This window comes from Agelaius tricolor, unplaced genomic scaffold (assembly GCF_023055355.1).
Source record: "Agelaius tricolor isolate 1412-34295 unplaced genomic scaffold, bAgeTri1.0.p SCAF_23, whole genome shotgun sequence".
Classification (NCBI taxonomy): Eukaryota; Metazoa; Chordata; class Aves; order Passeriformes; family Icteridae; genus Agelaius; species Agelaius tricolor.
In genome coordinates, this window is record NW_027269283.1 from 4918296 (window position 1) to 4942481 (window position 24186).

Below are 24186 nucleotides of genomic sequence, written 5' to 3' on the forward strand. Positions count from 1 at the left end.
CCAGTTGTGTGGGTCTGCTTGAGTCAATCCCAGATCCCACCAGGTGTCAGCCCCTTCCCTGGTTTCAGCTGCAAAGTGGTCCAGCTCTCTGAGGGCTTGGGGAGCATCTTGATGTACTCTGCTTCTTTTGGTTATTTTTAAACTCACCAAATTGATGTTTTTGTTTGCTTTAGCAAAAGCATCAGCTATTCTAGCTTTAATGCCATTAATACTTAGATTATAGATAGCCTGGCAAAGCCACAGGGTATTTCTAAAGCAATGGATTAGTTAATTTCCAGAAAGTATTAGGTATCAAGGTATGAATAACAACCAGCTGCAGCTGCCCAGGTGATGTCCTTAAGCCATAGCAGACTCCAGCCAGGCATGAGCTGGGCACAGGGAGAGATCCCTCCTCTCTGCATGCAGGGCCCTGGCAATGCCTTCCTCTGCAGACACAGCACCCTGATTGGATCCAGGCTGGATGGAGTGTTTGCTTCTGTCCCATGACTCCACAAATCATCCTGTAAAACATCCTCCTACATGCTGGAGCTGCCTTGGAGCTGTCCTTTGGCCATGCTCAGAGTTACTGCAGGCTCAGGAAGCTCACAGCTTTCCCTGGGCTCTGAGAATTCCTGCTGCCTCCTTCCTGGGCTCTTTGTAGCTTGGATGGCTGCAGGCACTTTGCTCTGCATTGTGATGTGGAAGCTCAGCAAGGGAACTAATGGAGCATTGGATATAAACTGGTTGTAAATGCAGATTGCCTCCATGTGCTCTCCCATGGATGTGACTTCCAGGTTTCCAACCCCAGAGCAGCTGGACACAGTTCCACCTGTGACTGTCTCCAACCACCTTACCCAGTACCAACCATGCTAAAGCTCATCATGCCACCTCCTAATAGCCCAGAACTCATTGGGAAGCCTTTCCCAACTACCCTTCCCACCCAAAATGGGTTCTGTGAGGGGACACACAGCCCCATCCTCCCACCCTGCTCCTCCCAGCAGCCTGATCTGCCAGTGCTTGTACACAAAGCAGACCTGGGCTGGAAATGCTGACAGTACTCTTGAGAGTTGATGGTCACAAACTCTATTTTCAGCCTAATAAGTTTTTTATATGCTTGGAAAGCTGTCAGCTGAACATCAGCCAGGCACAAAGTACCTGCCATAAAGCGCCTGGACCACAACCAAATGGGAAAGGTGCTGCTCTGCTTTAGCAAGTTCTTGATCTTGGATGCTTTAGCTGGTTCATTTATTTTGTTTGAGGATCTTGGCTTTAATTATAAAATAATAAGATAAAATCATAATGCCTCTACTTAAAAATCTGTGGAAATATTTGCTGAGAGCCTGTTAAATCAAAGCTGTTGGCCAGTCAGGATTGGGTTTTGGGGCTGGGAGGTTCTGTGGTGCTGCTGCTGGTGTCAGAGTGGATTGGTTACTGCCAGGAGACCCTGGATCCCTGGGATGAAGGAGAGAGGCTTTGGGAGTGTGTCTGGAGAAGGGTCCTGCTTCTGGGCGAGGTGAGTCTGGAACTGAGCTGCTGTGGCCCCCAGCACAGCCTCAGTGTAGGAACATGGCCCCAGGGAGAGCAGGGCAGGAGCCTGGGCATGCCTCTGCTCCCAGCAGCATCATGGTGCTATAAATGACTGCCCTGCATCACAGCCTGTGGCACTGCCAGCAAGGTCAGGGCTGGGGGGGAAAAAGGCTCTGGGAAGGAATTACAAATATGTGAGGTTCTTCTGAAGGGTTCCCCGGTGACAGCTTTGCCCCTGTCCTAGGAGGAATGGTAGCACGGCTCTGCAGGGATTGGAAAGGTCCTGGACAGCTGCAGGGATCCTGTGGGACACCCCAGGGGGAGGGATGGGTGTAGGAGCCTCAGAGGGTAGGGCAGTGGGGATGGACAGAGACAAGAGATCTCTGCAGCCAGGGCTGGAACTTGGGGTTCATTGCAAAGGGCCCTGCTGGGAGCTGCCAGCCACAGCTCAGAGCAGGCCTGAGAGAAGAGAGGGGCAGAGAGGATGAGAGGGTGAGAGAGTAAGGGAGTAAAAAGGGTAAGAGAGCGAAGTTCCCGTTACAATACAATAAATCTTCTTCTGTGTTGAATATTCTAACTCTCACTAACCAATCTAGTACAATATACAAATCCTATAGCATTTACATACAGCCTAAAAGAATCTTTACATTACCATACTGTGTTATTTTAAACCCTAAAAACTCCTCTTTGGGCCCCTTCTGCCAAGCTAGTAGGGTCTGCTCTGACCCTTGGATCTGTCTGCAAGCAGAGGCTGTTGTTTGATCAAAAGGGGATTACCTTCAGTCCAGCCACACCATTGTTTTCCAGTTGTTCAGTAACTGAGGTATCTCAAAGCTTGCTTTCATTTCAATCTCGCTTATAGTTTCTATATTCTCAAAATCTTTTGCCAGACAATCATATTGATAAGGCTTTCCTGTTTCATCTTCCCCAACAGATGGGCTCTGCCATGCTGGGTGCCCTCAGTGCAGGGGGCTCTGCCCACAAGCTGGGTGCACTCAGTGGGTCCTCCCCACCCCACGGCACTGCCCTTCCCCACCGGGGCTGGTGGGGCAGGAGGCAGCGCCTGTGCCTGCCTGGATGTGCCTCAGGCAGGGCTGGAGGTGGTGATTTGTGGAGGGAAACAAAACTTTACAACTTTTGTGAAAGTATGTTTATTACAGCACTGGACGCACGTGGGAATCGTTCCCCTAAAATAACATGGGTACCTCTGGGAACTCTAGATCCCTTTTTATCTCCCTCTCAAATACATATGTATCCAATTTCACAATAAGCTCATACATATTTATTTAACTGATTTCACGTGGCTCTTGCTTCTAATTCTTCTTTATCAGAAAGAACTCCTTGGTCAGGTTGCTCTGCTTTGTCTATCCCCCCTTAACTCTTGTCTTTTGGCTGAAGCAATCCTTCCAAGCACAGGCCCTTGGTGAGAACAGGCAGTCAGACTAAACAGCAAGCTACAGACTTAACTCAAAGATGTACATTTCACCTAAATCAAAATGGATTTCTACTCTGGAAAATTTCCACTCTGCCTCACTGGGTGGGTCAGTGGGGGAGCTGAGCCCTGCTCTGGGGCCCGGGGCCGTGCGGGGCCTTGTGGGGCCGTGAGGGGCCATGTGGGGCCATGTGGGGCCGTGAGGGGCCGTGTGGGCCATGTGGGGCCTTGTGGGGCCATGCAGGGCCATGTGGGGCCGTGTGGGGCCGTGAGGGGCCGTGTGGGGCCATGTGGGGCCGTGTGGGGCCTTGTGGGGCTGTGCGGGGCCATGTGGGGCCGTGAGGGGCCATGCGGGGCCATGTGGGGCCGTGAGGGGCCATGTGGGGCCATGCGGGGCCATGTGGGGCCGTGCGGGGCCTTGTGAGGCCGTGTGGGGCCGTGCGGGGCCTTGTGAGTCCGTGAGGGGCCGTGCGGGGCAGTGAGGGGCCATGAGGGGCCGGGGCGCTGCCGCAGTCCCGGCTTCGGCCCCCGGAGCTCCGCTTCCTGGGCAGACAGTTTACAGCAAATGGCTCCTTTCGATGCTAAAAATAACCTGCTGCCCCACGACTTCAACCGGAGAAAAGTGCATTTATTAGTAAAACTCAAGATGTCCTTTCCTGTTTTTCTCTGAAGAACCGGTGCTGAGAGGCTGATTGAGCTTCCCAGACAGGCACCAGCTTATTTCAATGCAGGGTTTGATTCCTCCCAGGTTAATTTTTCTTCCCCTGCTAGCGATGCTCCATGGCTGGTCCCACACTCCAGTGGCCAGAACAGCTCTGGGTTTGGGGCCACAAGCGATTTCCCAGCCAAGGGAGCTGTAAATGCTCTGTGAAAGTGCTCCTGCTGCCCATGCCTGACAGCACAGCAGGTTCCCAGTGGGGAATGAAAGAACAAAATGAAATATCTGTTTTCTCTTGCAGTGTAAGCATCGTTTTAGTGACTTGTTTCTTCCTCCACCTTAAAACTGCAGATTTTACTAAGTCTTGTTTATATACAAAGAGTTTCCAGCTCTTTCTCTCCAGGCTTTTCTCTGGAAGGACTAAGTGGGGAGATAAGACAGATCCTCTCTGCATTGCAAATGCAAAAACATCCCTGTGTTTGCTTGGCCCAGCGGCTTGTCCCCTGCTCCAGCCCTGGCCCTTTCTTTCCAGCCATGCTCAGGGGCTGTGTGGTGTCCCTGGGAACAGAGCAAATGGTGGCACAGGAATCACAGCTGTTCCAGGCACTGGGACACCAGATCTGCCATGAATCTGTTTGAGGGAATTAAATTAAAAATAGACTTTTTTGGAAGCAGGCAAACCACCTGAGGTAAAGGGAGAAATAAACCAGAAGCTTTTCAGTGATCTGAGACATTTAACTGACTTTTAGGTGCTTTGTGTGTCTCTTGAGGCAGGAGCTGAGGCAGTGACAGGAGGTGATGCTCTGGGTATCCCTTGGGCATCTCCACACAGGTACAGGCTCAGGGCAAGGCCTTTTGGGGGTTTCTGGCTTGAGAACCACGTGTGAAGAGCCCCCTTTATGGAGGCAAGGAGAACCTTCCCCAGGCTGGGATTGGCAGGAGTGGCTGCAAGTCCAGCACTCATCATGTGCTATGCCTTTGGGAGAGGATGTGTCCTGTGCTCCCAGCTGAGTCTGCTGCTTTGTCCATGAGCCATCCTCTGCTTCTAAATGCCCCACTGAAAAGGAAAATAAAGTTTCAGCTTGTGAAGCCCCTCTGCCTCACTGTGGCCCTTGTGCTGCTGGTGTCTGCCCTGGGGCACCCTGCCAGAGCTTTCCCCACATCCCAGCTCAGTGCAGTGGGATAGTGGCTCGAGGGATGGATCTGTTGGTTCAGCTTTGCACACAGAAAGTTTCTTTCTTCCAACAGCCCTGAGGAAGCTGCAGCATCTCATGATGGGAAGTGCAGACCTGCTGGGGTCTTGGATAGCCCCAGGCTCATGGATGAGCTGCATCCCAAAGGAGCTGCATCCCCATTTCCTCTGGGCTCTCAGCATGGCACTGTGTGGCCAGCACTACACACTTTCAAAGGGGGGTTTGTGCCTCCAAACCAAGTAACACTTTATTCAGTGAGAATTCCTGGCTCTTGGAATTCCTGGCTCAGTGAACTGCCCCTGAGCTCTCCTTTGTGCCAGCAGCTCCCCATTGCCATGGGACTGCATCTCCACTGCCTGGAGTCACAGAGGTTCTGCAGGGTGGGCTGTGCTGGGAGGAGCAGCCTGGGAGCTGTGGTGGGTGGTTCTGAACCCCACCTCTGCTGGGCACAGAGGTGCACCTCTGCACCTCCACACCTGAGCAAAGGCAGCCAGGACAGAGTTAATCTGTCTCCTGTCCTTGGATGTCCTGAGCACAGCACGGAAGCAGCCTCTCCAAGGAGGAGCTGTGGTGCCTTTGGAAAGCCTGGGAGCTCTCTGATGCTCCTTAGGGTAAACTTTTTGCCCATAAGCCCAAACAAGCAGAAGAATTTCACGCTGGCTGGGCTGTGCGTTGGCACGAAGGGCTCTTCAGGGAGCCAGATCGGATCTGAACCTCTCCTGTTCATGACAGAACGGAGGTGTTGGGCAAAATTCAAATGATAGCTTCCTCCCAGGATGCTGAGGAGGCAGCACAGGTCGTGATGCGCTGAGCATCTCCCGGGGCTTTCTCGCTGTCCCGCTCCTGCTCGGGCAGCGATCCGGGGCAAGGATCTCTTGCGGCGGGGGGGATATTTAAAGGAACGGCGTAAAAAATGCCACAACTCTTTTAAACCTGGGCTGAGTGAGTCCTCGAGGACAGATCGGTGCCCGCAGGGTGCAGCCGCAGTCGCTGTGCAGCGCACATACAAATGGGAGCGGCGCCGCGGCCGGAGCCGCCGTGCGCTCCTGCCCTCCCGCTGCCCCGGTCCGCGCAGCACGGCATCCATCACCTATTTATAACTGCAGGCACCGCAGGAGGGGCGTTGGACTGATGGCTTCAAACAGGCATGCTAAGTGTTGTTCTATTTCTGTGATTTGCTCTCTTCTGCACAAGCTGTTGGTCCCTTGGATGCCAGAGCACTCCGTGTAGTGTAGACAAAGACTCAGCTTTTTCTCTTTTATTAAAATATTCACCAACTGCACCCCAGTGGCAGGTATATTTACCATTTTTCCCAGCTCACCTGGATAATTGCATCTACTATTCCTTCCCAGTCTGATCGATACCCTTTGTAAATAAGATAACCTGTCAGGTCTGTTGTCACTGCAGCCAAAGGTACTTTAGCAATGAAATTGTTTTGCTGAAGAAATAAATGGCTCTCACAGAATCTGAGGATGCTGTGACCTTTCATCAGTGACCTGAGTGACTCATCCCTTTTTTGTGTGCACACTGCAGCCTCCCACCACGCTGCAAAAGATGCTCCACCAAAGTCCTTCTGCTGAGTGCCTGGAGCAATGGGGAGCCAAATCCTGTGGGAGCCTCCTGCTCTGGCTGCTTCTCCTCCAGCTTCACACATGCTCTGGGCCTGAGGGTTCTCATGTTATGGCCATGGCCTGTTTGTCCAACAGGGACCTGTGCATCATCCCAGTGCCACAGAAATGTCCCCAGCACCCCCAGTCCTGTGTGCAGCAGCTCCCCTCTCCCGGGCCGTGGAAGTCTCTGACACAAAGGCATGAGCCCACAGGGCAGCCAACCCACACTTGTTCAGCAGTCAGGGCTCCACTGGCCATACCAACACCCCTGAACTGAGTCAGAGCCAGATTTTAGCTAATGTGTGCAAAATGAAATAAAGAATTAATCAGAGTTGAGTTCTATGCATTTAGATGTTGCTGATAGCAATATTTTCTTCTTGTAGAGTGTTTTGCATGCCAAAAAAAAACCCCAGTTCTGCATTTTGGAGGAAAAAAGTGGCTGTACATCTGTGCATCTGTATGTATGCCTGATATTTCTGCCTGACTGGCTTCCCTGGGCTGTCAGCTCAAAAGTTCTCTGTAACATAACAAACCTTGACTGCATTTGCAACATATCCTCAACCAAGAGTGGTTTATTTAATGAAGCAAGAAATGCTGCCAAATTTCCAGGCTTGATCCTGATCCCATTAGTGTCAGGAGGAGAATTCCCACCATGTTTGATTTATTGGTTGGGTCTAATCTTGATAAAGGAGTTAAAAATCTGCTTTCAGCTTTCAGACCATTGCTCCATGCTGCTGCAGCAGAAAGGCTGTGGGAAGAGCAGAGAGTGCAGGTGGGATTCCTCTCACTTGCTTTTAGACATCTTCAGAGTCTGGCAACAGATAGCCAAGGGAGGGAAAGGGGAATGTTCAGCTGGTCATAAGGCAGGAGCCCAAAAGGGGTGATGATTCAGGAGGTAACCATGGCACAGCTTCTCCAGTGACACTGGCCCCTTCCTGCCAGCAGCAAATGCTTCTGTGTGGCCCTGCCGATGTCTGGCAGAGAGTTGGGAGAAGGGGAAGAACAATTATGATGGCTCCCTGCCTTCCCTGCCCGTTTACTCACTCCCAAAATTTCTTTCCATGCCGCATGTGGGACCTGGGACAGGCTGGGTGCTGCCCTGGTTGCTCCAGGCACAATCCCACACTCTGGTTCCAAGGATAAAGAGCCCTGGGAGGTTTTGAGGGGGGAGCTGTAGCATCTTAGACAGGATCGATGTGTGAAGATGGAAGAGCTGGACAGCTTTCAGAGGCGTGGGTGTTTTTTGAGGAAAGGAGAAGAGTTCAGAGCTCTGGAGAAGCCCAGATCTGGAGCATGTGTGCAAGGAGCAGGGACCAGGTCTGATCCTAATGTCTCAATCTTCCTCCTACACAGAGAGAAGATCTCATTGGTGAATTTATGCATTATCTTTGGTTTTCCTCTGGATGAGGTGGGAGCTAGACATTTCAGGCTCTGCTGGACCCCTGAGTGGTGCTGAGCAGATTCCTCAGTGTGTGCCTGTCACAGATCACTCCCCACTGGCTGCCTGCAGTCTCCCAGCAGTTTTCTGTCTGCAGAGCACTGGGAAGATCACCACCACTCCCTGAGCAGGCAGGCCCCTGCTCCAGCCCGCTCCAGGCCAGCTGGCTCCCAAGCTCCCATAAAGCTTTAAAAGAAGCCAAACAACTCACAAGTGAAAGCATTAGGTGTTTATTTGCACTGCAGACATATTAACTGCACTGAAAGCCAGCTGTGCTCCCTCCTCTGCCCAGCCAAGGTGCGTCTGGGTGAGGAACAGCTGACAGAGATAAATGTCAGGAAAAGAGCACAACATCCATCCCTTGGCCAGTGCTTTCCCAGAAAGGGCTGATTTTAACTCACAGTCCACTTCCTTCAGCTGCCCTCCAAAAGCTGCTGCTGCTGCAAATCACATTATTCAATTGAAGTGGTCGAGCTGGTTGTAGTGGGAAACACCGAGATCAAAACCGAAAATACTGCTTGGGAGCCTCTGTGACCTTAACAGCAGAGATCTGTCACCCCTGGTGATGATAGATATCACCATCACATCCTGCCTTCACAAGCCTTCATGCCAGTGCTGCTTCTCTTTTTATTTGCACATCTAATTTTTACAAGCCATATCTAATGTCCTCTCAAGGCTGGATGCAAGATGCAAGCACCCACCTGAAGATTTGCAAACTCTCTTGGCATTTTCCTGCTGAAAGCAGGAGTTCAGGCTACTGCAGTCATTCACCTTCCAAAATAATACCCCAACCAATAGCCTCCAAAAACTTTAAAATGCCCATTTGTTAGTTCTGCTATGTGCTCTTCCAAAAGAGAGGGAGTAATGCCAAAAATGTCTTTTTCTTCTGCAAAGGAGGTGGGCAGTAGAGGATCCCACAGATCCTGAAACATCTCAATCACCCAGGAACTGGCACAGCTTAGTAATGTACTTAAAACCTGATTTTTAAATGAATATTTCCATTTCCAAAGCTCTTCCTCCGCTGCAAAAATTTGCCATCTCCTTAGGTGAAAGAGGGAATGCTGTCTCAAACCCATGTACAGTAGAGTAGAGAGGATACAGTGGAGGGACAAGGTGTCACTCCCTGCATCCCTCAGTCACAGAGGAGCGGGAAAGCAAGGGGATGTTAACCAGCTCAGCCTGCTGCAGCAGAGGCTGAAGGGAAATACTGTGGACTGGAGCAAACGTGATCATCTCTTTCCATAGGCAAAATAGTCGGGTTGAGTAGTTTTGCTTCTGAAATCTGGTCCCAGTTTTCTCTCAGATGCTGACAGTCCTGCCTGTCCCTTGTATGCACAGAGCCCATAATGCTGCTGTCACCATCTCTGCAAAGCAGGTGTCAAGGTGGGGGCTGCCCCCAGGGAGGTGCCAAGCACAAGCTGATGTGGCAGAAGCAGGGGGGTGTCAGGACCCTCAGAGCTCATTAGAAGCCTCCCCCTTACAAAGAATGTCATTCCTCTTCTTCTCAGCTGCCTGGCCAGAGGTTTTGCTCCAGAAGGGTGGCCTCAGACACTGTCTGGCACTTTGGCTGATGCTTCTCACTCGTGACCTCCAGTCTTTGCTGGTAATCACATAGAGCAGGGGGTTGAGGGCACTGTTGAGGCTGGCCAGGCCCCGAGTCACCTGGTAGGAAACATAGATATCCTTTGAAGCCTGTGTGCAGGACCCTTGTGGCTGCCAGCGAAAAAACAAGTTGAGGTTTCTGAAGATGTGGTAGGGGAGGAAGCAGATGGAAAAGAGAACCATGACGAGAATCACCAGCCCGATGCTTCTCCTCCTGAGGCTGGCGTCCACGCTGTCGTTCCTGCAGAGCACGAACACCACGTGGCAGTAGCAGCCGATGATGATGAGGAACGGGATGACAAACCCCGTAATGGTGACAGCAAAGGTGTAGGGCAAGTAAACGTGCAGGTTCTCCTGTCCCGTCGTGTCGTGGCACTGCGTCCTGTTGCCATCTGCCTTGCTGAAGGCGAGGTCGGGAGCTATCTGTGCGATGACCCAGAGCCACACTGCCACGCTGAGCCACACGGAGGAGGTGGCACCCCGGCACCTGCCCCGCGCCTTCATCGGGTGCACGATGCCCAGGTAGCGGTGGATGCTGATGCAGCTGAGGAAGCCGATGCTGGCGTAGAGGTTGAGGTGGAAGAGGCTGCGTGTGAGGCGGCACCAGGGCTGCCCGAAGATCCACACTCTGCCTTGGCGGTAGTAGCTGACGAGGAAGGGCAGAGTGCTGACATAGAGCAGGTCGGCCAGCCCCAGGTTGCCCACCAGCAGGCTGAGGGGCTGGCGGGCACCATCGCGGGGCCCCGTGCAGAGGTGCCACAGCCCCAGCCCGTTGCCCAGCAGCCCCAGCGGGATCACGGTCAGGTACACGGCGGGCAGGAAGCGATGGGCGAAGGCGGAATCCACGGGGCAAGGAGCCCGAGTGCCATTGCCGGGCCACGTGGAGAGAGCGTCCGCGGCCATGGGGGCTGCGGCAGCCGTGCCAGGGTGGCAGAGGGTGGCAGAGCTCGGGGGCACCGGTGCCGCGGCAGCTCCGTGTCCTCCGGCACAGGCTGAGGCTCCCCTCACCTCTCCGCTCCGGCTGAGCCCAGCCTGGGGCTTCAGGGCGCCGGACTTTCCCCGGGAAACGGGGAGGGTACGCCGAGAGCAGCCTCAGCCGAGCGGTTTCCGCCACTCCCCCGGCGCCTCCCCCAGCCCGCTCCGAGCCGGGGTCACGCAGCCCCCCGGCTGGCTTGGGGTGCCTGGAGGGAGCAGGAGGCAGAGGGGTGGCAGAGGGATGCCTGAGGAGGAGAGCCAAAGCTTTCAGCCTGTTTCTGTTCTGTCCCACTCGCGGTCAGGAGAAACCTCCCAGTTTTCTACACCGGGGGATGGAAGCTTGCACCCCATGAGCCTCCCTCACTGCCATTGCTGACAGCCTTTCTCCTGGCTGCGAGGCTCAGAAATACAGGAGCAGAGGTAAGGAGGACACTGGCAGTGTTCCATGGGGCTCCTGCTGCCATGGCCGGTGCCGCGGGCAGTGCCAGCAGGCAGAGATGCACCAGGCTGCCCCCAGCACAGGCAGAGTGAGCCCTGTGCAAGAACTGCCTCCTCCCTACAGCTGCTCCTGCTGCCAACTTCCATCTCCCTCCCCAAACACAAAAACCCGTTCCCCATTCGTCCTTCGAGCCGTCCAGACCCGTGCAGGGAGGACGTGAGATAGGCTGAGCCTTTCCTTTCCTGTCACAGGAGACACGCAGATAATGCCAAACTTGGGCAAGGGCTAAAAGCAGCGACCCCAAATCAGACCCCGAGGAAGGGCAGCCTTCATCGCATTGCTGAGCAGCTGCTGCAGCATAAACGGGGCCAGAAGTCACTCGGATCTGCAGGCGCGGAAGTTAACGGGGAAGCAATCAGAGGTTTACCCTGATAAGCCATTTCGACCTTGGTGAAACGGCTTGAGGTGAAAGGCTAGGCTCTGGAAAGACCGCGTCCGCTTGCTTTCCGGGAATTGAGTACGGGCAGGGGCGGGAGGGGGCTGGTATCTCATCAGCCAGTGGGGAGGAGGAGGAGGAGGAGGAGGAGGGAGGGTGAGTCCTGCCCAGCCATCCCGACTCGCGTCCATCCCTCCTCGGGAGCGGCCGAGCATCTCCGCTGGACCACGCTCGGGTACACGGTGGGCAGGCCCAAGACGCAGATGAGGTGGGGGTTAGCTGCGTGTTGAAGGTACCAGTGTGCTTGTTGACTTCAGAAAGTGCTTGCTGGAGCAGATAAGCGATGGGAAACGTGTGTTATTTCCTGCCGGTGCAATAAAATCTCACCGTTATGGGTGTGCCGCCGAAAAGGTGAAGCGTGGAAGCTGTTTCCTTGTGGTGAAGATATGGCTTTTCTGCGGTTTGCAGAGGCTCTGGTGGGTCTGTGCCGCTGGAGTTACAGCAGTGGGGGGGGTCCATGGGGGTGCACCCCTCAGGGAAGTGACCCCGTCCTGCCCTGCTGCTGCCCCCTTCGTCTCTGTGCACTTCAGCTGCTCCTGCAGCCTGGGCTTGGGGTGGCACTTGCAGAGCAACTTTATGGAGCTGTGGAAGGGCAGCGAGAGGAGAGGAACAGTTCCCTTTGTCCCAGAGCATCAACCTTTGGGGAAACTGAGGCAGAGACAGCAGCTGGCTGGGAGGGCTTCTGTGAGCATGGGAAGGGTCATGAACTGCTCTCAGCAATGAGGGCAAAATTTTCCCTGTCCTGAGAATGAAAGCTTGGAGCTGGTGCCTCCTGCCATGGGAAGAGAGGAGCAGGGCAGGGCACGGGGAGCGCTGTCCATGAATGGCTGGAGCCCCATGCCCTCCACATCTCCTGTTCCCTGGACCCTTTGGAGGCACAAGCACAGAGATTTTCTCTTGTGCCTGCCTCCTGTGTGCTTTAGGTGTTCACTTGACCCATGGTTTCACTCACAGTAACAGGTGCTACTGCCAGCTCTGCCCAAACATCCTACATGAGGATGCTCCCCTCTGGCTGCTGGCTCTGGCAGGCAACAGCAGTGCTGATGTCAGGATGAGAACTCAGGGCCAAGACAGCTCCTGCAAACACAGAACCTGAATCATGTGTTTCCAGGAAAAATAAAAAAACCCATTTGATCTACTTGATATTTTTTTTTTTTCAGTTGAGCACTGCATTCCTGTGCTCAGTTTCTGAAAATGTTTCACTTTAACAAGGGGCTCATCCAGCCCTCTCTCACCCAACTCTATGCTTTAAAAATCATCAATCATGAGAATGGCTGGGAAAAGCAATTCTGATGCATGTTGTTTACTCATCCAGCAGGACAGTTTTCCTTCAGCTGCTGCGTGTGCTTGCACAGAAATGAGCTGTGCTCTGCTGCTCATCACCGGCTCAGGAGTGTGGTTGGCAGATCTTGGGCTGTGTGCAGATGTGCCTCGAGGACAGGAGTGAATTTTCTTTCAGTTTGGGGATTTTTATCCTTACACATCACTTGTGGATGGGGTGGAATATTCCTCTGTTGCCCCACACGAGCAGGCAAAGCCAGGACCCTGCGTCAGAGCCTCAAATAACCACGTTTCCAGGGTAGCAGGGCTTTAGAGGGAAATATTGTGAGATTAGCAATCAAACTGCAAGAGTTGATTTCCCTGTATTCATAGGGAAAAATGACTCTGATTTATTTGGAATCATTAATTCATTATTTAGATGCTTAGTGAATCAGGGAGACATTCTGCAGGGTAAAAAAAAGATAATTATAGCAGAGGTGTGTTGAGTCATTTGTTTGAGATGAGAATTGCAGGTTGCTGCCTAAAAAGTGACCTTCTGATTTTTTACCATCACCCAGAGGTGGCTAGGCAGGATCTGGGAGTGTGTGACAGCCCTGGCAGCTCACCCAGCCTTGGTGGCTGAATCCCAACACGCTTGAACAAGAACTGGCTTAAAACCAGGATTTTCAGTACCCACAATGTGTTTTATCCATGTCAGTTGAGGAATGTGGTAGTTTTGAAGTCTACATGGGCTTTGGGTCACCACTTGTTTGGCATGGCCACCAGAGAACTAAAAAACCAACCCAAACTGTTTGTTCTGCGATTTGCCGCCTGCTGGAGGTTCACCATGTGCCCCACATCAAACAGAATGAATGATTTGTATTCAGGCTGAGTACCAGATGATTGCAGTAAATAATTCTCTTTGTAGGCAGTGTTTTACTGCAAGAGCAGTGAGGTTTCTTTTTTTCTTTCTCTTTTTTTTTTTACCCCCATGAGGTGGCTGAGCCGCATCTTTGACTTTCATTTTCTTTTCAGTTCTTGCAGGGCCTGAGGGAATGAATGAGTTGCCTTGGCCCTGCTGCCATTTCTGCTGCTGCAGGGGAGGCTTTTCCTTGGGCTGGAGAGAGGAGCTCCCCCTGCCATTCAGGCTCTGGTCCCTTCAGCCCCAGACCTGCCCTGGTCAGGAGCACAGCGAGCTGCTGATGGTGGCTGCGCCATGCTGGGGAAATCCCAGCCCAGGGGAATGGAGGAAAGGTGGGCCTGGCAGCAGGAGGGATGAGCTACAGGGGAGTTTGGGCATTGATTTTTGGGAGCTGAGAAGGGGCTGTGCCTGTGGCTGCAGACACAGCAGCAGTGCCATGCCCTGCTCTGCTCTCCTGCACATCCCAACACTGGAGACCTGGGCACTGCTATGGCCAGGGCTGTGCCACCAGCAGAGCTTCTGGCTGGGTAAGAGTGAAGGATTTAACCCATAATATAATAAATTGTAAAAAATGTGTTCAATGCTTTGATTCACATTTCTTTTTCTTTTTCCTTCTCTTACTCTAAGCAGCCTGAACTGAGGTGCCTCCAAGCTGCCCCACCCTGTGCCAGGACTTTCCTGCACCCACCAAGCTGGCCCTGAGCAGCAGGGCTGGTCTCGCCCTGCACACACAAGCTCCACACCTGGATGAGCACATCTTTATTTTTAGTTCCAGAAATACCCATCTAAGAAGTCCATCTCTCACCTGGACGCATCACCCAAACCGCAGCTCCTTCCGGCTGCACGTTCTCTCTGCACATCTATGCGAGGCCGTTAGAGGGCATTTGGGTTTCACTTTCCATCACCCAGAAGCACTTTTTACTGGGACAAAGTACAGCCAGAGCAGCCGAGCAGCTCTCCTGCGCCGACTCCTGCATGGCTGGAGCAGCTCCAGCCCGTCGGGAGACGGCCCCGACTCATCTTTGCGATTTGTTCTCCCTTTTCCCTGCTTCTCCCTTGGCCCCGGCTCATGGGGAATGTGCTTGGATGGCAGGCGGTCTGTCTGCTGCTGTCTGAGCTCCTGGCTTGCCGAAGCCCTGCCAAACCACCAGAGGAGGAGGCCAGGCAGAGCGGGAAGGCTCGTGTTTATTCTGGAGGGATGAGGGGAAGGTGAGTTAGAGCTGCCATCAGGGCGACCCTGCCCATGCCCGGGAAGGCAGGGTGGGTACCATGGGCTGGCTGAGCTCCTGCATGGCTGAGCAGCTCAGCCTGGTGTGGCAGTGACTTGTGGGCTCACAGGGAGCTCGATGACCTGCTCCTTCCCTGGAGGGCCAGGACATGAGGGTTCCCTCCAGGGATTTTGGCTTCCAGGTGCTGGAGATGGTTTCTCCTGAAGTCCCTGCAAAGCAGAGCTGCATGATGTGGCAGAGAAGCAGCATCATCTCTTCAGAAGCCCCACTGGTCCAGGAAAGGACCAATTCCTGGTTTCTTGGGTGGGTTTATGTTCAGAGCAGCATTTCCCCACTTCCCATTTCATTCAGCCTAAGGAACTCGGAATGCTGCCCAGTAGCCCTGCCTGGGGCAGCGGGGTGTGCAGAGGAGACAGGTGATGGGTGACACAGGGATCTTGTTCTCTGTTTCCAGCCTCCTTTGCAGCCAAAGTCCATCATTTCTTCTCTGTTTTCCCAGTGGAAACACCCTCCATCTTCACCATAACCACAGTGTCATGGGTTTGTGCCAGACTCTTTGCCAGGATGAGGCGTTGGCTCCAGGGTGAATCCGGGGTGGGCACAGCTACAAACGACCTCCTCTTGCCCTCTGGAAAGGCAGAATGGAGATCAGTGGGGAGATGGAGAGGGCTGGTGGTGTGTCCTGTGCAGCTGGGGAGCAGGAGCATGTAGCATGGCAGTGCAGGGGGAAAGAAATGGGCAGAAAGTGCCACCTGCACACCAGAAAGGCAGATTAGCACTGTGTCCACACTGGGGTTGTGCCAGGCTAATAAAGAGGTGGCAGAAGCACCTCCCGTGTGTGCCCAGTGAGCCAGGCAGGAGCTGCAAATCCATCTCTGGCCGTAGGGGCAGGCCGAGCTCACCTGTGTGGCATCCACAGAGCTCCTGGATTCAGACATCCAGAGACCCCAACATTCTGGTGAGCACCGGCCATCGGCTGTTTCAGGAGATGGTTCGTGTGTCCTGAGACACGCTCAGCTCATGGCTGAGGAGGGCTGACGGGGGCCCACAGGTAAGAAGAGTTGCTGGCCCTTCCCTTTGCCATCAGCCGCGTTCCCCCCGGAGCAGCAGCAGCTCCCCCAGCCTCACTCACCGCCGGCAGCGCTGCGGGCAGGGCCGGGCAGGGGCCGGCCGAGCAGAGCCGCCGCTGCGTCTCCAGCCGGCACAGGCGGTTCTGGTTGGACACGCGGCTGGCAAAGCCCAGCCCGCAGGTGGCCGAGCAGGGGCTCCACTCCGTGCCCCACGGCGGGCAGGGGGACCACAGCAGAGGGGACACCGCCCCGGGGGCTGCAAGACACGACACGGGGGAAAGGGGGGTTGCAGGCAGGTGCTGTGCACGCTGGGGTGCTGCAGGCAAAGCCCTGCGTGGCAGAGAGACCTGGGAGGTGTCCCCTGCTGGCGTTTCACGGCCTGGGGTGAAGGGGCCATGCCCAGAGATTTGCGTGGGCATCCCTGTCGCAGGCATCTTTTATGAAAAATCCTTTCCTCAGGATTTTTCCTCCTGAGAAGCTGAGAGGCCTCAGGAACAAAATGTAAACAATGATTACCTGCTGCTGGGGAATGCAACAGGTGGATCTGTGATTAGTCCATGTTAGATGTTTCTAATTAATGGCCAATCACAGTCCAGCTGGCTCGGACAGAGAGTCCGAGACAGAGCCTTTGTTATCATTCCTTGCTATTTTATTCTTAGCCAGCCTTCTGATGAAATCTTTTCTTCTATTCTTTTAGTATCGTTTTAATGTAATATATATCATAAAATAATAAATCAAGCCTTCTGAAACACAGAATCAGATCCTCATCTCTTCCCTCAACCAAAAACCCTGTGAACACGGTCACACATCCCCTCCCTGGAGCTGCCCTGCATCTCACCTGCCCTGGCATCCCGGGGCTGCTCCTGGGCACCTTCGCAGACCCACTCAGGGCAGCACTTCCCTGGGATCTCCACGCGCCGGGGGAAGGGGCAGTCGGGGCTGGGCAGCCGCACATCCTCCTGGCACAGCGGGATGCAGGTGAAGCCCCCGTCCAGGCAGTGGCACTGGATTCTGCAGCTGGGCTGGAAAACTTCCCCATCTCGGTAGAGCCGCCCGTTCACCTCGCAGCCCTCCTCATCATCCTCAACTGCAAGAGACAGCCGGGGAGCCCGTGAGGGACAGAGGGACAGAGGGACAGAGGGACAGAGAGATGGGGATGGCAGGGGCAGTGCTGGGGGTATCTGGGGGGCTGGACAAAGGGATTGAGGTGGAGAACCACAGAATTGACCAAGCAATGTGCAGGACAGACGTGGGTGTGCAGCAGCATGTTCATCACTCAGTCTCCTTCCCTTCCCTGCCTTTTGTCCTCATCTCTGTTTTTTCAAAGCAACAGCTCACAAGCTGTGAGAGCCCCCCTGCCCTTTGGCTCTGACCCTGCCTTCAGGATTTCCAGGCTAGGAAAAGCTTCTCTGAGATTCCCCTGCAGGACCCCCAGGCTCCAGCCTTGGCACCCCTGGGACCCCCCTGTCCATTGTCACTGAAACCACCCTGAATTCTCAGCCAGAAAGCAGCACAAGAGCCGGCAGGAGATGGGGCACAGCCCCACGGCCAAGCTGCATGCACCATCCTCAGGAAAGCTGCTCTCCTAGCCTCACCCACTCCCCTGCTGGTGCTGCAGGGTGCCTGTAGCCATGAGAGGCCATGGCTGGAGCTGGAGCGGGGCTGTGTGCTGGGCTGGACTGTGCGGGTACCCCCGGGGAAAGGGGGCACCCCTGTGCTCACAGTTGCAGGTGCCTCCTGTCCCCGCAGGTGCTGAGCTGTAGTCACAGACGAGGCCCTGGCTCTGGTCACAGACGTGCAGGAAGTCGCAGGGCTCTCCCAGGCGTCGGGCACAGACCTTGCAGCAGCCACACCCATCCAGGACCAGGGGGGAGCCGCGGGGACAGCGGGGTGGCACCCAGGGACAGTAGCACGGCCTCCGGCACAGCTGGGCACAAACCTGTGGGGGCAAAGCTGAATCCATACAGGTGGTTTTGGGCTAGCAGCTGCTTTGTCACTGGGACAGCCAGGTAACTTTGTCACTGGGACAGCCAGGTGACTTTGTCTCAACCATGGGGGCAGATTTTTGGTGGAGGGAGGCTCCAAATCCATGGGAATATCTCAAAGCATCCTGGAAAGCTACAAACCTACTGTCCCCTTTGAAGGGCACCTATGGAAAACCAGGGAGAATCAAGGATGCTCAGAGGCTCAGCACTCTGAAAGATGGGGGCTTTAATGTGCCACTGCTCTGAACACACAGGAGGATGGAGCTACAAGGTGAACATCCCAGGCAGTGGTGGTTATTTAGTGAGGTCAGCAGCCCCAGGCAGCCCAGTGGGAGAGAGGAAGGCAGGGAGGTAAAGCAGCCCACCCCCATGCCTGCCCCCAAGGCAGCAGGCTGTGCCCAGCCCAGGAGGGGTGGCTTTGCAGGGACTGAATCCATGTGGTGAGTGCACAGCACCTCGCTCCTTACAGTTGTAAGAGCTCTCATTCATGGCAGGAAACAGGACATTGCATCAGCAGTGGGGATCTGAAGCCAGGCAGAGCTCGCTGCATTCCTCACTGGTCCAGCTGCATCCTCTGCTTGTCCCTGGCTGCAGCATCCTCACCTGGCCTGGCCCACTGGGCAAGGAGCCCAGAGACAGACACGTTTCAAGGACTGGGAGCTGTTTTCCCTCGTGCCTGAACTGAGTGATCACTTTGGCAGGGCTGTGCACTGCAGTCTTTGCCTGCTCAGCCAATTGTCTGCCAGGGAGGTGCCCACAGGAGTTCACCTGGGCAGGTGGATTTTATACCCTTGGCTCTTCCTGCTCCACAACCACCCTGGCCCCAACAGCTCTTTGAGGCAGCTCCTGAGCTCCCATCACATCCCATGTGACAGAGCTATTGCATATAGAGCCCGAAGCCATGAGAGCTGGCTCTGCAGTTTGGGAGTGAATCCTTCATCAGTGCTGGCTTGACAGTGATGAGAGCCCCCTGGCAGCCCTGCTGCTCAGCACCATGCACGTGCTGCTGGATGCAGGGCCAGAACAGCAAACCTGCAACCAAAACATTCATCCCTGCCCTGGTCCAGGTACTGGTGTGACTGCTCAGTCTGCCAGGAGAGCGATGAGCTCAGCCAGATCATGTAGGTTTTAGACACCATTTTTCTTTTTCTTTCAGTTTCTCCCAGGGGCACCAGGTCTGACATGATGAGTCAGACAGAGAGGGTGGCTCCTGTGCTCTATCTGCTCCCCATTTGCAGCAGTTCAGACGCTTTCCATGGGGCTGCAGGAGTGTCAGCGCCAATAACTGGAGTTAAAATATGGATTGGGATGGGGTAATCTGGGTCTTGTCCTAGTTTTGCCAGTGGGCAGCATTATTAGTGTGGCAGGGACTGAGGGACCAGCTGTGGTGGCCAGGTTTGGGCTGGCAGCACGATGGCCCTTGGTGATTCTCCAGGCACTCGTGAGCACCTGGGGCAGGAATCACTGCTCTGTTACAGTTTGCCAAGGGCATTTTTCATCTTCCAGGAGGTTGTTATTACAAATCAATGTTTTAGAAAGATTAGGCAAGCCATAAATCCATTTCTCCCTGCTCCTTGTTATTTACTTGTCTTTAGATGACAATGTGGCTTCTGTCAGAGATCTGAACTCTGGGAAAATTGTCAAATAGGCATGACATTGCCACAACACCCCTGCCTGGGGATTCAGGCAGCCATTAGAACTTGGAGCTGAGATGCCCCAAATTTTTCAACATTCCTGTTCTCTGCACAGGCAAATATTTTCACACAGAGTCCAAGAGAAAAAATAAAATTAATGAAACCTCTACGACAACCCAAATCCCATTGGAGGCAGTGGCTTGGCGTGAGCATTCCGAGAAGTGGGGAGAGCTGAGTAATGCCAGGGCTGGTGCTCGTGGCTTGGCCCCTGCCTCGGGAGCCTGGGCGGGGATGGAGGAGCCTGGAGGAGCCTGGAGGAGCCGCTGCCGCCCAGCTGCTGCTCGCTGCCTGGCGGGGACCGAGCGCGGAGAGCGGCAGGGGCGGCGGGCAGCGCATTGCTGGCATTGCTGTGCGCCCCGGGGATTGACAGCGAGCCTCGGCCCAGGAACGCTCGGACCCCGCTGCTTCATCCCAAACTCCGAGCACAGCTCTGCCCCCTGCATCAGCACAGCCTGGCTGCCGGGCTCAGTGGCCGTGACACCCCATCCCTCCTGCAGCCCACGCTGCCAGAGCCGGGGGCTCCTCGGCTAAAGCTGCCCCGGTGCCCCGTCTGCCTTACCTTGGAGAGAATGCAGAGCAGGGAGAGGAAGAGGAGCTGCTTCTCCAGCTGGAGGCTCATGCTGCTCTCCCTGTGCCACTGCAGCACATCACCCCCCAGGCAGTTTGGAGGCAGTGTTTGCAGGTTTTAAAGCCCAGGGTAGGTCCTGCTGGTGTTTATACTCTCCCTGCTCTGATGTCACTCACAGGCTCCAATATAAACATGAGTAGGTTTGGACAGGCCTCAAGATTTTCTTTTTTTTCCTTTCTTTTTTTTTTTTTTTCCAGCCCACATTCCAGCTGCCATTTCCACTCTTCTCAAGGTGAGAATATGCTGTCCACAGGGACAAGGAGTGAAGGGAAGGGATGCTGTGCTGTCCCTGGGGAGCAGGCTGAGGAACCAGGCTGCTGGAGTGATCCAGCTCCCTTCCCCTAGCCTGGCAGGGAAGCTTCACACCCTGTCCTACTGATCAAAGTCTGGCCAGGCAGAGCTGGCACCTTCCTCCTGGTATTTGAAGGGTTTGGGACCTGTTGCTGCTGTGGGAGCAGGCAGCAACAGGGCATCCACCCCTGTATTTAATGCTGCACCCAGTCCATGGCAGGCTGTGGAAGCAGGGTCACCCAAAGGAGCTGGAAATGGATTTGCTGTGGTGGTGCTGCCACATCACCCCCACCCTGAGAGGGACTGTGGCCACCTGGGGAGGCTGTGGGGTGGGGTGGGGTGGTTGGATGCACATCATGCTGCATTGTCTTGATGCAGAGAAGGCTGCAGTCTGACCCTGCTGATTTCAAGCCTTGTAAATGCCAATTCAGCCCCTGGAGTATTATGATCATCTTAATCAATTGTGAGAATTAGAATTCCAAGTTTGGGGATGAAAAGCAGATGTTCAACCATTGCCTCCCAATGCTTTCTCATTCTGCCCCCTGCAAGCTTTTCTCTTGTCCCCTGGACTGAAGATGTCTGTGAGGCTGGCACAAACCTTAGCACCTCAAGACCTACACTAGACAGAGCCACTTCCCCATATTCCCACTCCCCAGACCTTATCACAAGATTTGAGAGGACAGTTTGTGAGCCCAGAGCTCAAAGGATGCAGGATGTCCTGCAGCTCTCTCTGGCTCCTGCAGGATGTGTTCTGGGGCCAGGACTGCTGCTCCTGTGCTGGCCAGGGGATGATCCTGTGTGCTCAGAGTGCCTGTTTCATTCAGGCATGATGAGAACTGTGATGCTGGATATCAGGTCTGTGACAGGAGCTGCTGGCTGCTACGAGCAGAGCACCAAAACCACACAACCAAGGGTGATGCCCCATCTCTCCCTCTGGCCTTTTTCCCTCTGTTTTGCCTTTGTGAAACAGGTTCTCAGTCACCTGAGCAGCAATCCTGAGCTCAGCTCCACACTTTTCAGAGCCTGGCAGACAGGGTGGGCACAGCCCAGCAGGGAGCAGGGCAGGCTGAGCTCTCACATTACCACCCCAAATCTCTGCTGTGGCTGTGCTTCATGCAGCCAGGCTGTTAACGAGGTCATGGCAGCTTGTGGGAACACCAGGACACTTTCCAAAGGCTGCTGTCACTTATGCAAGGGTCAGAGCCCCTGCTCTGCATGTTGGAGCCCCAGCTCTGTGCATCACCCAGGCCATGCCTGGAGGTCAGGGAGCTGCTCTGGCAGCCCTGCCTGTGACAGGGGAGGCATGAGGAGGGCACATTGCTCTGAACTCCCTGGCAGGGGGTGGTTCAGGACCCACTGACAGGTGCTCACAAGCTCGAGGGTTTGATATCTGAGGCTGCAGACGCCTCTCACGTTCAACTTTCTGCCCCACAGCCGGTGCCCTCCCACTGGCTACAGCTCAGCCAAACACCCTGGGAGTGCCTTGGGAGAGCCAAAGTACTGACCCAGCCCTGCCACAATTACTTATTCCAGCCTTGTGTTTATTAGGGATTCCTGATTAATGGCCATGAGTTAATTTCCCTGGTAGAAATCAGGTGGCAGTGCTGGTAACAGAAATAAAAACCTCTCATTTCCCACAATGAGGAACCCTTGGAGCAGCTGACAGACACCTGTGTGAGGTCTCAGGGGGCAGCAGGGCACCCCTGGGGGAGGCTGAGGCTCAGGGCTGCCCAGGGGAGCCAGCTGGACATGAAACCCCTGTCACCTGATGTGTCCTGGCTACAGGGTCAGCTCCTTTCTCTATTCTTTTCTCAGCTCTGAACAAGAGGGGACCTTGCTTCCCCCCACACCTGGTGTCACTGTGATGGTTTGACACCACCAGGAAGCTGTGAGAGCTCAGGCAGTGACAGAGAGCCCGAGTCCAGCCTGAGCCAGGCCAACACCCCCAAGTCAAGCAGTCAGGTGGGGCCAAACCCAGCATCCCATGCCTGGCAAGCTGCCCACACTTCTGATGGTGTTGGCAATCCTCACTGGGACCTGGCTGGGTTTTGGAGGTGCCCAGTGGAGCTGGCTGGAGTTGTACCCACAAATTCTCCCATGATCTGCCTTTGCAGAGAGGATTCTCCATGGGTGAATTTGGCTTTGGCTTCCCTTCTCCCAGCTCTGGGTCCCACATCCCCACCCAGGTCACTGTGCTGGGGCTGCAGGCAGAGCCTGGCACAGGAATCCAGCCCCTGCAACTGTTTTGATGTCCAAAGCTGCAGCAGAACAGCACATTAGCAGTTCATTTTATAAATGCTGTTATAGCCCTTCCCCTCTGGAGCACGTAACCTGTGAGTGTTCTGTACCATACGTGTGATTTCAGAGCAAGTAATTCAGTCCATATGTCTCACTCCACAGTTGCCATGGTACTATTGTCAGGTTTTTGGGGGGTTATGATTTTTTTTCTTTTTTCTTTTTTTTGTGGTCAGTTGTGCAAGGAAATAGTTGATACAGGCATCTGAATACATCTCCTTTGAGTTAGCCACTGGCAAGCTGTGCTGTTTCTATAGAAATGAAGGAACTGCCCCAGTGAATTTACATTTTAGAGAGCTGAGTTCTTCATGTGTTTGCTCTCTGAACGTGCCATCGTGAATAACACAGAAAAGCTTCATTTGCACACCCTGCTCAGCTGAAATTGCATCCATCTGGGATGGGTATTGAGCATATTCTCCCTTCATGCCATTCCTTTGCTGGACACTCCCCTTCCTCACTCTACATCATGTGTTAAGCACCCTCCCCAGAGCTGGGGGAAGTCAGAGCAGGGTCTGGATGTCCATCTCTGGCAGGCTGTCTGTCTGTCCAGCTCTGTGAGGCTGTTCTGGGTCCTGGATGTGAAAATGTGGGTGAGCCCAGCTCCATGGCTTGGTGGGGAGAATATTCCCTTTGCTCCTGGGCACTCCTGGCCCAAATCCCCTCTGCAGAGGAGCAGGGCTGCCCATGGAGGGTGAACAGCACTGCTGGAAAGCTGGACAGACACCCAGCTTGGAAAAACCAAGAGCCCTGAGCTGAAATGGAGATGCCTCAGGTCTCCTCTGGCTGTTGGACACTTTGGGGTGGCTGCTCATGTTTTTCCTGAGACTTCTGGAAAACACCATGGCTTTGGGAAATTTTGAAATATCTCTGCTTTTTGGCAAGATGGGAGAATTGTTTCCTACCCAGAATGAATCTGGCTCCAGTTTCAAACAGCAAGAGCAGAGAGAGGTGCTGATGGCTATTTCCACCCCTGTCTGGGCATTTTTATTCCCTCTGGTTCTCACACCTGAACTGTTGAGCAGGGCCAGGCTGAGAGGACTGGCTGCCCTGAGGGACCAGGGATGGGCCAGGCACTCTTTCACCTTGAGGTCACTGCTCCCACCCCAGGCTGGGATGCAGGGACTAAAAGTATTTACCAGCTGGGGCCTGGCCAAGTGACTTGTAAGAAAAGAATTCAGGGCTGCTGTCCAGGTTCTGATGGTCAGGCAACTGCACCAGGAACCTTGGCTGCATCTGGGACCAGCTGAGCCCTCCAAGCTCCCAGCCACGGTGGCAAGGCCAGCAGGGCATGGCCCCTGCCAAAGGAGACACAGGAACCCTGCCTGGTGCTGGGAGCACTGCATCCTTCACCTCCTCCCAGAGGTTTTTAGGGAGGTTTCACTAAAAAGGAGCACTGATAAATGGGGCTTGGGGCTGGTTCTGCTCTCAGAGTCTGACATTGTCAAGAGGAAGGAGCTGAGTGG

General features: G+C 54.3%; 2 protein-coding genes across 3 annotated transcripts; both read right to left on the reverse strand.

Annotated features, from left to right (window-relative positions):
* Positions 1-8051: 8051 nt before the first annotated feature.
* Positions 8052-10896, reverse strand: LOC139599506 (P2Y purinoceptor 1-like). The gene has a single exon (XM_071446812.1). It carries the CDS (start codon positions 10340-10342, stop codon positions 9290-9292), a length of 1053 nt encoding a protein of 350 aa, XP_071302913.1. The 5' UTR covers positions 10343-10896; the 3' UTR covers positions 8052-9289.
* A 3256-nt stretch (positions 10897-14152) lies between these two features.
* Positions 14153-20333, reverse strand: CCN5 (cellular communication network factor 5). Of its 2 annotated transcripts, XM_071446800.1 has the most exons (5): positions 20069-20333; positions 17553-17769; positions 16669-16917; positions 15893-16086; positions 14153-15388 (listed from the first exon to the last, which is right to left on the reverse strand). In XM_071446800.1, exons 1-5 carry the CDS (start codon positions 20126-20128, stop codon positions 15365-15367), a joined length of 744 nt encoding a protein of 247 aa, XP_071302901.1. In that variant the 5' UTR covers positions 20129-20333; the 3' UTR covers positions 14153-15364. The 2 variants fall into 2 exon arrangements, with proteins under 2 accessions (XP_071302901.1, XP_071302903.1); XM_071446802.1 differs by lacking the exon at positions 15893-16086 and having other exon boundaries at positions 20069-20332.
* Positions 20334-24186: the final 3853 nt, after the last annotated feature.

What these genes read in the sequence shown, in the direction of transcription:
- LOC139599506 (XM_071446812.1), bottom strand. Translation starts at nt 10,342, where the DNA reads ATGGCCGCGGACGCTCTCTCCACGTGGCCCGGCAATGGCACTCGGGCT.
- CCN5 (XM_071446800.1), bottom strand. Translation starts at nt 20,128, where the DNA reads ATGAGCCTCCAGCTGGAGAAGCAGCTCCTCTTCCTCTCCCTGCTCTGC. An exon ending in GACAGGAGGCACCTGCAACT is followed by an intron (nt 16,918 to 17,552) that starts GTGAGCACAGGG and finishes TGTCTCTTGCAG; the next exon opens with TTGAGGATGATGAGGAGGGC. An exon ending in GCCCCGGGATGCCAGGGCAG is followed by an intron (nt 16,087 to 16,668) that starts GTGAGATGCAGG and finishes CGTGTCTTGCAG; the next exon opens with CCCCCGGGGCGGTGTCCCCT.